Source organism: Prunus persica, chromosome G4, assembly GCF_000346465.2.
Source record: "Prunus persica cultivar Lovell chromosome G4, Prunus_persica_NCBIv2, whole genome shotgun sequence".
Classification (NCBI taxonomy): Eukaryota; Viridiplantae; Streptophyta; class Magnoliopsida; order Rosales; family Rosaceae; genus Prunus; species Prunus persica.
The window spans coordinates 15,244,209-15,257,131 of NC_034012.1; the positions used below are offsets into that span (position 1 = coordinate 15,244,209).

At 36.0% G+C, this 12,923-nt stretch overlaps 1 protein-coding gene, 1 long non-coding RNA gene and 1 pseudogene across 9 annotated transcripts; all 3 read right to left on the minus strand.

The window, feature by feature from the left end:
• On the minus strand, nt 911-2,651 carry LOC18780733 (annotated as a pseudogene).
• On the minus strand, nt 4,886-8,697 carry LOC18780809 (cytochrome P450 CYP736A12). Its single transcript, XM_007212295.2, has 2 exons — nt 7,731-8,697; nt 4,886-5,613 (listed from the first exon to the last, which is right to left on the minus strand). Exons 1-2 carry the CDS (start codon nt 8,601-8,603, stop codon nt 4,993-4,995), a joined length of 1,494 nt encoding a protein of 497 aa, XP_007212357.1. The 5' UTR covers nt 8,604-8,697; the 3' UTR covers nt 4,886-4,992.
• LOC109948562 lies at nt 10,772-12,723 on the minus strand. 8 transcript variants are annotated; one of them, XR_002271209.1, is made up of 5 exons: nt 12,408-12,723; nt 12,066-12,128; nt 11,922-11,967; nt 11,721-11,827; nt 10,772-11,179 (listed from the first exon to the last, which is right to left on the minus strand). It is a non-coding gene; the product is annotated as an uncharacterized LOC109948562 (long non-coding RNA). The 8 variants fall into 8 exon arrangements; XR_002271208.1 differs by having other exon boundaries at nt 12,066-12,131; XR_002271211.1 differs by lacking the exon at nt 12,408-12,723 and adding an exon at nt 12,278-12,384.

The window sequence follows — 12,923 nt, forward strand, 5'->3', positions numbered from 1 at the left end:
AAACTTGTTCTTAGTTTGTGCATCATATAATACACTTTGTCACCTTTACCGACTCCCACACTCACTCGTAAGAGGACCTCTAGTTCAGGCTCTTCTGGATAGACACCATGCTCCAACATGTGTTTCTCAACAGCAAAAGCTTTATCAATATCTCTATTACGGCAAAAATAATGCTACAAGTATTAGTATTAGGGTGTACAAGGGGTATTTTTGGTAGTTCTATAGGGTGTACTTAGTTAATTTTACATTTTAATTAAAATATTAGAGTGTACTTAGATCATAAGGTGTACTCAGTTAATTTTAAAGTTTGTTTAGCAGCACTCTAACAAAACCATTATAAAAAAAATAGTCCCATAACTTATCCAACAATACTTTATTAATAAATAAATAAAAAAGAACATTTCTTCATATAGATAGAAAAGGACATGCTACTTGCCTTGGTTAACTATATAGACATGGCGACTTGAGTTGCTCTGTGAGTTTCCATGGCATAAATTCCCACAGGATTATGTCCTCATTAGGTCTCGGACCCTAATGGGGGGAGATTTTATGAGAAAATCGGAGGCAGATATGAGGAGTCCCGAATTTTAAAAATTCTCAGTTGAGGATGGGTCGAGGATGTTATTGTTATCCCAATCCCCATACCTTCGATGAGCAATATATTAAAAATGTCTGCTAATTTCGTTCTGGTTTCAAGAATCTATCCAGGTTGTAAACAAAAGGAGAAAGAGACCCTCAACTTAAGTGATTAACACATTTTATTTAATACGACAAGTACAAAATAGAATATACATACATATAGGCGTACATAGACAAATGACACGCTACAAGAGTGATACATTGTAGAAAAATAGAAAATACGTATAGTCCACAAAATATTACAAATAGAGACATTGCAGAGAGATTATGATCATTTGTGAAGGCGATAGAAAGGAATAGCGAGTAGATGCTTGGCCCTTGATATCGTAAGGCCAAACACCTCAGTCATGTCCTCTTCTGGCAACATGCTATCTGGAAGCTCCCAATCAAAACAATGCACAAGTTGTGCCAACACTATCTGGACCACAGTAAGGCCTAGATGCATCCAGGGCAACGTCTTCGGCCAGAGCCGAATGGGATAAGCTCAAAGTGATTTCCTCTAACATCAATGTTGCTACCCTCAAATCTTTCGGGTATGAACTCCTCTGCATCTGTCCAAGCACTCGGGTCTCTCCCGATTGCCCACGCATTTATGATAACATGCGATTTTTTGGGTATGTGGTGCCATTGACAGTGCAATCTTTAATGGCTGCATGAGGAAGCAACAATAGTGCCACTGGATGTAGCCTCAAGGTTTCCTTCAATACCATGTTCAAGTACTCCAATTTCTACAAGTCTGATTCCTCCACCATTCTGTCCAATCCAACAACATTTTCTAGCTCCTTTTGGACTTTCTTCATTGCTTTTGGATGTCTCATGAGTTCGGAAAATGCCCACTCGACTGCTGTTGATGATGGATCTATGGAGGCCGCCAGCATGTCCTGAAAAGAAATTCGCATTGTTTACATGAAGTAGTGTAAAATTTGGACTCACATTCTGTTCCAAAGTTTAAAATTTGGATTCAAATCCGAACAAGTTTTAAATTTTTATGTGTACTCACCAATATTATGGCTTTGATATGGGGGCGTTTGATACGGTATTTAGATTTTTCAGATCCCATGAAGCCCATCATGACATCAACAAAGTTCTTAGTTCTTTCTCCGTCATTATATTGAAGATGCTGCTCAATGACCTTCTCAAAGAAGGTATCAAAAGCCTTGTTAACTGACTTCATGCGCTTTGTAAACCCTTGGAGGTCAAGGGGAGCAATAAAAAAGGAATGTAATCGCCCAAGTTAGGGGAAGACAATAGTTTTGTGCCCTCTTTGACCACAGACATGAACCCCCTCCCATCAAACTCCACATCCATGTACTTCTTCCCAAACACCATCCGGCAGCTCATGTACACGCTAAGAGACGAGGCATTGTCACTCAGATCAACAGCAATACTTCCACTATTCGCAGCAGCACGAATAGCCTCAACACATACAGCAACCTCTTCTCTCCGCATGGACTTGAAGGAGTTGTTTTTGTGGTTGCTGAGCCACTCAAGGGTGCACATCTTTCGGATGTCGCGCCAATATGGGCCATATTCAGCAAAGCTCAAGTTCCTCTGCCCAAAAGAGATGTGCTTTGCACCTTCATGGGGTGGGCTGCTAGCAAACGCAAGGTCGTGTGTTTTGAGGAACAACTCGGCACCTTTTGGAGATGAGATAACAATGGTAGGAATAAGGCCTAAGCGCATGTACATGATGTCGCCATATTTTTGGGCTAGTCGATGAATGTCCTTGTTAGGGAACTCCGCTAGCAAGTGAAGGCTTCCAAAAATGGGAAACCCTCTTGGACCAGGAGGTAACGTCGTCTTCTTGTTCTTGCACCATGCTTGCAGGATAACAAGGGCAAGCAACCCAATTGTTTTACCCAAATCTAAGCCATTGTTCTTTGGGTTTTTTGTTTTTTATTTTTTGGGTCGAATGCTCTTTTGGATGATCTCAAATGGTTGAGCTATTTTTAGCCGAGACGTCACTTTTGAATAGGGCTTACTTTGTTTCCTTGTGTAAAAAGAATGGGCATGCTTGATTAAAAAAAATGTATCTAGCTGAGTGTGACTTAAATATTATTGTACGTGGGATTTTCAAAAGGGATTGCTTTTTTTCTTTTTTGTTGTAATTTTTTGTGGGAAAAGCATTGAAATTCTAGTGCCTCGTGCGTAGAAATCAATCCAGGCCTTGTAAATGCTTACATCACAGGTCGAGATGTGAGTGTGACTGCTAGGCCTCATCATTTGGCCCGGCGGGTTTGTGGGTCGATGGGAGCCCGCCCGATTCATTGGAAAAAAGCCTGGCCCGACCTGTTATGGGCTTTGAGATGGCCCGGCCCGTCTTGGGCAGGGCTAGACTTGGGTTTGGGTGTTTGAAGCTCGGCCCAATTAAGCCCAAGAAAGTCCGGCCCGGCCCGCCCACAAAAGCCCGGCCCGTTAGGCCCGCATACATATATAATTATGTATAAATAAGAGTTTAGGATTAGGATTATATCACTTAAATCACATATATAACTTGTTTCATTTCATTTACTTTTCTTTACTCATTCCTAGTTTATAATTGGATAATTAGCACATTAATTTGTGTCAATTATTAATACAACAATTATATATATATAAATAAGATGAATAACATATCATATCACCAAATATAATCATATCATGAAACATAATCGTACCACCAAATATAATCATGTTTTTCTTGAACACATCACCAAACATTTACATATTTATTTATACCATCCTTTAAAAAAAAAAAAATCTTTTTTATACTTATTATTTTTTAAAATTATTTCTTAAAACGTATTATGGTCTCATTATGTAATAACCTCAAAAATAATACTTGGTTTTATTATTTTTGTGGAAAATCTTATTAAGTGGTGCGACTTTATTGGGTATTTTATGAATTTGGTTTGATGTGAAAATATTGGAATTAAGTGAGTTTAATCTCAAATTTAGACTAAAATGCCCTTATGATTAAGTTTATGATTTTTTTCGAATGAAGTAAGCCCGTTTCGGCCTGGCCCGACCCAATGGGCTTTCTCAAGCCCAGCCTATGGGTTAGGCTTGGGCTTTGAATTTTCTAAAAAAACCCAGCCCAGCTCGGTATTTTCTCTCTCTTCTTTAAAGTCCGGCCCAGCCCAAGTCCTTTAAATTTGGGCCGGGCTAGCCCGGCCCGGCCCATTGACGAGCCCTAGTGACTGCCATCCATCATCTATAAAAAAAAAAATTCTGAAAGAAGTATGGAAATTACAACATTGTTATGTCTATACATAAATCAGATTGAAATTGCTTTGAAGTTATGCCTATAAATAACAAAGCTAATTCCAGAAGAATAGCTGTATGATTGTAGTTGTTCATAAACCAGCACAGTGAAGCTCCCATTTGGACTATGTGGGTGTGAAGAAGAGAAAACTAATGGGAGAGTGGAGGACATTGGTCAGCAAAATTATAGTAACAAGTTGACCATGGACCCTAGAGAGAGAGAGAGAGAGAGAGAGAGAGAGAGATGGGTGGTGGGTGGATGGTGGCTGGGAATGTGGAGGATAGGTTGAGCTGGGTAGGGATCTTTTCAGTTTTTATAATTTTTTTAATTGTTCAAATATTGAGTTTTTAATAATTTATGTTTTTAAAATAAAAATAATAAGTCATGTGCCAAGTATTTGATTTTTGGACGAAAAATGGATGAAATTTAAAAAATTTGTTGATAAAAGTTAAATTGGTTGTTTTATTGAGTTCGATGCTAAATTGAAAGATTTATTAGTTCTGGAAGTTAGATTCGATTAGGGTGATAGTTCGGAGGATAAAGCAGCTACAAATTCAAGCTAACTTTATGAGAAACAGAACGAGGAAAATTGCAAAACCAAATACAAAATAGTTGATTATGTCCCAGATTGACTAATATATGCTACCATGTTTGCTTCTCATTATCTCTAATATTGTGATTGCATAAACCATGCTTCTGTTGACAAGTTCACGTGAGGAGAGGAAACTCGAGTAAGACAAGTTTCTTGGCTTATTCATGTCAGCAAGACTTGAGTCGCTGGCTAAATTAAACGGCACTGACTGAGTTATCAGCTCTTATCTTGTTCAGCAGAACTTCTCTAATTTGGTGGGCCATTGGAGCCAACCAAATTAGATTTGACCATCTTGTCTTGTGTCTGTATCTCCAGTTGAAAGTTTTCTGTTTTTAATTTGTTTTTACAAATGAAAACAAAGAATATGAAAATTGAAAGAACGGACCCTCAAATGTAACATGTCGTGTTGTGCAGCCCCTTGATCAACACAATTTTATTTAATTTATTTCTTTTTTATCTTTATTTTCCTCAGGTTAAGAAAACAAATGTATGAAGCTACAAGAGTGGTACATGCACCTTATGCTGATTTGCGAAGGCGATAGGAAGGGATAGCGAGTAGGTGCTTGGCCCTTGGAACCGTAAGGCCAAACTCCTCAGTCATGTCCAACCCATCTGGCAACATGTTATTTGGAAGTTCCCAATCAAAACAATGCACAAGTTGTGCCAGCACTAACTGCACCACAGTAAGGCCTAGCTGAATTCCAGGGCAACGTCTTCGGCCAGAGCCGAATGGGATAAGCTGAAAGTGATTTCCTCTAACATCAACGCTGCTACCCTCAAATCTTTCTGGTATGAACTTCTCTGCATCTGTCCAAGCATTCGGGTCTCTTCCGATTGCCCACACGTTTATGAGGACCCGAGATTTTTTGGGTATGTGGTATCCATTGACAGTGCAATCTTCAATGGATGCATGAGGAACCAGTAATGGTGCTACTGGATGCAGCCTAAAGGTTTCCTTCACTACCATGTTCAAGTAGTCCAATTTCTCCAAGTCTGATTCCTCCACCATTTTATCCAATCCAACAACATTTTCTAACTCTTTTTGGACTTTCTTCATCGCTTTCGGATGTCTCATGAGTTCGGAGAGTGCCCACTCAATCGTTGTCGATGACGTGTCCATGGAGGCCACCAGCATGTCCTGCAAAGAAATTCGCCATAGTTTACATGAAGTAGTGTAGCACACATGACATGGATGATAAATTACGTGTAAGAGATTTACATGTTAAATATATATTTGAAAGTAATGTTCCTCCTAAATAATAATTCAGATTCACAATCTCAGACAATGACATGTTAAATTATCTAACATGAAACAATGTCCTTTTACTTTGAGCAATGCAAAAATAAAAGGACAAATAATTTTTAAAAAAATAGTAAATTGAGCTTAGACCCATAAAATTCATTTTAAATCACCTACAACCCTTTCCTTTAGTTTTCTATTTAAAATACCCAATTTTTTCAAATAATACCCGATGACTAGGATCCAACTAAGCAAGTTACCTAATATAACTCAAAATCTGATTTATTGTATTTTTCGGATTCCAAAACTACCCGTATTTATAAGTTAATGTGTTATGGGGGGTGTAACTACTGACACCCATTGAATTTGGAAATATCTCTAAATAGTTGTAATGGATGTAGGAACTAATTTAAAAACTTATTTGAAATTAAATATTAAATTCCACATTAAAGTATTAGTAATCTATTTTACGACTAGTAATCTATTTTTGAATTAATGATGTTTTCCTTCTATGAATTATGACTAGTAATCTATTTAAAGTATTAATAATTCAAATTCAATACTAAATTTAGGAATTAATGTTGTTTTCTTTTTATGAATTATACAACCAGTATTCTTTTTTACAGTCCCGATCTCTTGGACCACAGGAGTCCAAGAGATTTGTGGTCACTCACCATTGGATGTAAATTCAACGGTTCACTCAATCTTGCACTCCTTTTAAGAAACTTTTTGAACCATTGGATTATTATTCAACGGTGAGTGACCACAATCTCTTGGACTCCTGTGGTCCAAGAGATCAGGACTGTTCTTTTTTATTATAGTTTTTTGAATAATAGTGTACATTCTAATTATGTTGAAAAATAATTTCATAATCTATTTATTGTTTTGTTTTTAAAACATTTTTTTTAATAAACCTATTTTTTCTCCAAATATTGTACCTTTTTTTTTTTCTATATTACTTGTTTTATGAAAAATAATTTGATCATCTTTTTATTGTTTGTTTTATGAAAACAATTTTTTTTTAAACGAGCCTATTTTTTCTCTCAAAATAATGTACCTATTTTTTTCTCTCTAATAATGTACCTAGTAAAACAATTTACCTAGTATAATGCGTCTATTTTTTTTTTTTTACCTCCATTAATGTACCTATTTTTTTTCTAAATAATATACCTATTTTTCCTCTCCAAATAATGTACCTATTTTTCCTCTCAAGATAATGTACCTATTTTTTCTCTCAAAATAATGTCCCCATTTTTCTCTCAAAATAAGGTACCTATTTTTTCTCTCAAAATAATGTACCTATTTTTTTTCTCTAATAATGTACCCAGTAAAACAAATTTACCTAGTATAATGAACCCATTTTTTTCTCTAAATAATGTACCTTTTTTTTCTCTAATAATGTATACGTAGTACGACAATTTACCTAGTATAATGAACTTATTTTTTTCTTCTAAATAGTGTACCTATTTTCAATTTATAAAAAATGTGCATAAATTTTAATTATACAACGTACCTATTTTCTATAAATTATTGTGTACCTATTTTTAATGTATGAAAATGTACGGAATATTTTTGTTAATTTTTTTTGGTAAATAATATACCTATATTTTTATACGTATATATTTATATTTATATTTTTCATATGTACATTATTGGATATGTAATTTACATTTTTTTTTTTATTTGCAACTTTAAGGGGCCATATGTTAGAGGGAATGGCAACCAAAAGAAATGAGATGATTGATATGCAATTAATAGGGAGTTTTAATTACAATTATGGCAGTTAATGAAATGCTAGGAATAAATTATAAATAAAATATGAAGTATGATGGCAAGGATGTAAAAACATAGGAATACTACGACCTCTTATATCCTACTGGTCATTTAAGTTTAAAATTGAATTTTGCACATAGATTCATAGAATGATAGGTATATGTCTAAGAAATAGAAATTGTAGGGACCTATATTAGACAAGCCCTAAAAAAATGATGCTAGGACAATATATGCATACTCACCAACATTATAGCCTTGATATGGGGGCGTTCGATTCGGTATTCAGATTCTTCGGACCCCATGAAGCCCACCATAACATCAACAAAGTCCTTAGTTCTTTCTCCATCGTTAGGTTGCAGATGCTCCTCAATGATCTTCTCAAACAAGTTATCAAATGCCTTGTTGACAGACTTCATGCGTTTTGTGAACCCTTGGAGGTCAAGTGGAGCAATAAAAGGAATGTAATCACCCAAGTTAGGAGCAGATGCCAATTGGATACCCTCTCTGACCACAGACTTGAAACCCCTCTCATCAAACTCCTCATCCCTGTACTTCTTCCCAAGCACCATCCGGCAGCTCATGTCCACGCTGAGAGACGAGACCTTGTCACTCAGATCTACAGCAACACCTCTTTTATTCGCGGCCGCTCGAATAGACTCAACACAGAGAGAAACCTCTTCTCTCCTCATGGACTTGAAGGAGTTGATTTTGTGGTTGCTGAGCAACTCAATTGTGCACATCTTCCGGGTGTCGCGCCAATACACGCCATACTCAGAGAAGATCAAGTTTTTTTGTCCGAAAGAGATGTGCTTTGAACCTTCATGTGGTGGCCTGCTAGCAAAAACAAGGTCGTGTGTTTTGAGGAACAGCTCGGCGGCTTCTGGAGATGAGATGACAATGGTAGGCATAAGGCCTAAGCGCATGTACATGATGTCGCCGTATTTTCGGGCTAGCCGATGAAGATCCTTGTTAGGAAACTCCCCTAGCAAGTGAAGGCTTCCAAAAATGGGGAACCCTCTTGGACCAGGAGGTAACCTCTTCTTCTTGTTCTTCCACCATGCTTGCAGGATATGAACAAGGGCAAGCAACCCAATTGATGCCCAAATCCAAACCATTGCAAGCTCCTTGGGGATGATCTCAAATGGTTGAGCTAGGCGAGAGAGGTCTCTCTTCTATAACTTTTGGAAAAGGTCTTACTTTTGTTTCTGTGTTCCTATACTTTTCTTCCTTTAATAATTAGTTTAGTCTGACAGATTAAAGTAAAAAACAAAACATGGAAGAGTTGTAGATAAGGCTTAATCCTCTGAATGGACACATGTCTCTTGGTGCACAAGTAAGACTATTTTCTTCGTACTTTCATGTCAGTAAGAGTCGGTGGCATTTATTGTTCCACGGCAGTGAGTTAATTCTTTTCTTTCTTTTTTCTGTACTTGCTGATCACTCACTCTTTTAGGTCCAATTGAAACGTCACCACCTCTAAGTTTCGAAGAGTAGGCCATTGGAGAGCCACTATATTAGAATAAATCTAGATCTCCAATTGAAATTTTTGTCTTGTTTCGTATGTTATCCCACTCCCACCCACTGCTGAGATATAGTGATTTTTATTTATATCTTTTGTGTAGGATGAATTTCAACATCAACGCTTGTTATATCTTGATAATTTTCTGAAAGGTCAATAATGTTACCTCTCCTGTATGAGCTAACTGTTTGGCTAATAGCTGACAGGGCAAAGTTGTTGATGTGTCAAGATTGTTGCGTTAACTATGTGTGTTAGTTTGTATTAGCTATTATAATAGTCATGTGTATCTTTCAGTTAGTTACGGAGAGCTAGCTTAATTAATAAGTATAATAGTCATGTGTATCTTTTAGTTAGTTACGGAGAGCTAACTTAATTAATAAGCAAAGCCCAAAATATAAGGGCTCGTTTGGTAACGTTTTCAGATAATGATTTCGTATAATATTTTCAGGGAATGAAAACAAGAAAATGAATTTGCATTTTCAGGAAATGAAAATGCGTCTGGTAGATTAATTAAAAAACAAAAATAATGAAAATGTGTCTGGTAATACAATTTGAAATAATAATATGTGAGTTATTTTTATGAAAAAGTTTCTCATGAGAATGAAAACAACTTTTTTCTGTTTTCTACAAGTACACATGAACTTGTTTTCATTTTATGAAAACATTCTCAATTTTTTCTGTTTTTGGGCCACCGAACATGTTTTTGCCTCATTTTTGTTCTCTGAAAATGAAAACAACCCCTTAAAACGTTACCGAAAGAGCCCTAAAGGTCTCTTGGTACTGTAATATTCAACAATTGAAAATAGAAATCTCATATACTATTCTCATTTTCTCTCTCTGATTTCTTGATTCTCCTTCTTCTTCTCAATTCTTCCTCAATTGTTAGCATGGTATCAGAGCCCTCCGCGGCTCGTACCCTCTGATCCTGATGTGCTTCCATTGTTTTCAGCTCTGATTTCATGTTCTCTTTCTTTCGTCTTCTTCAATTTCACGTCAATTTCTTCAATTTCACGCTCAATTCCTTTCCTGATCGTTGGATCTATTTCTTCGATTCCATGCTCAATTTCTTTCTCAATTTCACGTCTTCTTCTTCCATTCCAAAACTCCCATCTTTCTTCTGTATTGTTCGACAATTTCCTCTTCCAAGGTTTCTTTGACATTCTATTTTTCTGCATCAATGGCAGCTTTGTCTCTCAAAATTGAAAGATTGCTAGGAATGGTCACTCTGCATCTGAAAGATGATAATTTATTGAAATGGCGGTATCAAATTGAATCTATTCTGGAAGGTTATGATCTTTTCGGCCATTTTGATGGATCTATCATTGCTCCCCCAAAATTTGCTATTTTGGATGAAGAAAGGGTCACCTTCGAGGTTGCTATTTTGTGATGCGCGCCGTAAATGACCATTCACGGCGTGCTGCTACATGCCATAAAAAGTCGTGCCGTAAAAAGTATTTTTCTTTTATGACGTGCATTCGCTTGCCGCAAGCGTTAATAATGCACGCCATGATTGAGCTTTTGTAAAAGTTTGGACAACTATTTACGGCGTGCTCTACACACCATAAAAGAGTTATTACGGCATTCAATGCAAACCATAAAAGAGGATCTTTATTCCCATTTAAGGCATGTTTGGCACGTCGTGTTTGATTTTTTTTTAATTTTAAAAAAAAATTAATTCCCACCCTACTCTTGTTTCATAGTAACAAAATACTTATATCTTTTATTACTCTGGAAAAAAAAAAAACAATAGTATTGCAACCAAACTTAAAAAGAAAACTTATACCAATCATAATCAATTCCAAATACAAACTCTTTAGAGTATAAAAGAAACATAAAAGTGTTGCCAAACCTACAATTAACTTGTTCACAATCACTCCAACCCATTCACTCATGAATATAATAACAAAAATCAATCTCTAACATATCAAACCACATCTAACCTATGCTCAAACTGTGCAGCAGGGCTACCATCAGCTGGTTGTCCAATTATCCTGTCATGTGTTTTGTTGTTGCTTCCAAATATCTTGTCAGCAACAGAACCATAAACTCCAATGTTTCTGATATTATGATCAAGTAGGTAGTTGTGTGTGTAAATTAAGTTTACCTTGACATTCAACAATTGAACCACTAACTTATGTCTTGACGTGAGCTTTTAGAAAACTGTTGTTGCTCCTGCACCACCAGAGAAACTAATGCAATTTCAGCTACTGTGTATTAAACTTTAAACTCATAATTAAAGACCCTAAACTCAATAAAAATCTACCAAATTACGTGCATCCTGAAGCTGATTAAATAAACTTTGAAACCATAAAAAATTTGACAGAAAAAGTGCTCTAATTTATAAGATAAGGCAATCCAAAGTAAGTGTTTCAAAACTGAAACTGCAGCCCCTGTTTTGACATATTTTGTAGTCATGCTTACCAAACTCATGTATCAAACTTCAACCAAATTACAATCCTGGATATGTATAGTTTAAAACCAAGTACTTATACTTCAAAACTAACCCACAATCTGTGCAAAATTAACAGTCAACATGGGTAACTGAAACTTAACAACTTCTGCCCCAAAAGAGTTATGAACAATCTTAAAAACAAGTATATAATCTCACATGAATAATTAACATAAATCTTGCATTGGGTCTGTCAATTTGTCAATCCCTTTTTGTAATAGATGGTTATAACTTATGCTGTATTAGGAAGAAAGTAAATCGAACCTCTGGCTAGTCTTCTGAATAGAAACTTCAGAAGCTCTTCCACTCCAATACCATCCCAATTGGATAGCTTCCCTTCTATTTCAAACGCAAATTAGTTAATTCAATGCCTATACCAAAAGAAGGAGAAAATTAATCACAATCACCACCATTTCCTAACTAAAGAAACATAACTAAATGCAAGTGGAAATTAAGTATACTTACATGTACCAAAGGAACAAATATTGGAAAAAATAGGTGAAGTGGGTGGCTGAGATTAAGCAGAAAATGAAAAATTGAACTAAGCAGAAAAATAAATAAAACAAAATTAAAAATAAGTGTATAAGTGTATGAGGAGCTGACTTTTACCTTTCTCCCACTGTCCTCTCACCTAGCTTTTTCTACAACTTCAACCAATCACATGGCATACCTCTTCTAAAAACAAACCAAAGCACCATTAGATTCTTGCAAAATTTAAATAATAAAAAAATCTAAATCTAAATTAAACTTTTGAAAGAATTTGAAACTTTGTAATATCTGCACATTAATTGAAATAATTGAAAGAATATGGAACTTCATACCCAGTGAGGTTCCATAAGATTTAGTAAAACCAACTTGAGAGTGCAGCCGTGAGGTTCCACAAAGCTAAATTGAAAGAATGTTTTGATAAAATCTGGAGAATAAAAGAGCGATAGAGAGAGGTAGGGTTACCTTGAGATTGCAGTCGTGAAAGGGTTTAGGAACCAAAAGGATTTCTAGATGAGAAAGAATGATAGATGGTTTGGAGTTAGAGAGAATCGCAGGGATTTGGGGTCAGATAGAGCCAGAGAGGGTTTTTGGTTAGAGAGAGAGAGAGAGAGAGAGAGAGAGATTAAAATTTGGGGAAGAAGAAAAGAATGCTACACGAAAAAAATTTGAGGGAGAGTATTCTGAAATAAGAAAATTCTAAGGAGGGAAAAGGAAGTGTTTTCGAGGGCAACAAAAATTAAATGTGGGGCGTTTCATGGCGCGCATGTTTTGCATGCCATTAATGTAGTCTTCTTTTTATGGCGTGCATATTTTGCACACCATTAATACCTAAATATTATGCCACGCATTAAAAGCACGCTGTAACAAAGGGAGGGGAAATCTCATTTACAGTGCGAGAAAATTGCACGCCATAAAAAGTAATTTTTTACAGCGCACAAACTATGCACGCAGTAAATAGCACGCCGTAAGTACCCAATT

What these genes read in the sequence shown, in the direction of transcription:
- LOC18780809 (XM_007212295.2), bottom strand. Translation starts at nt 8,603, where the DNA reads ATGGTTTGGATTTGGGCATCAATTGGGTTGCTTGCCCTTGTTCATATC. An exon ending in ATATCAAGGCTATAATGTTG is followed by an intron (nt 5,614 to 7,730) that starts GTGAGTATGCAT and finishes ATTTCTTTGCAG; the next exon opens with GACATGCTGGTGGCCTCCAT.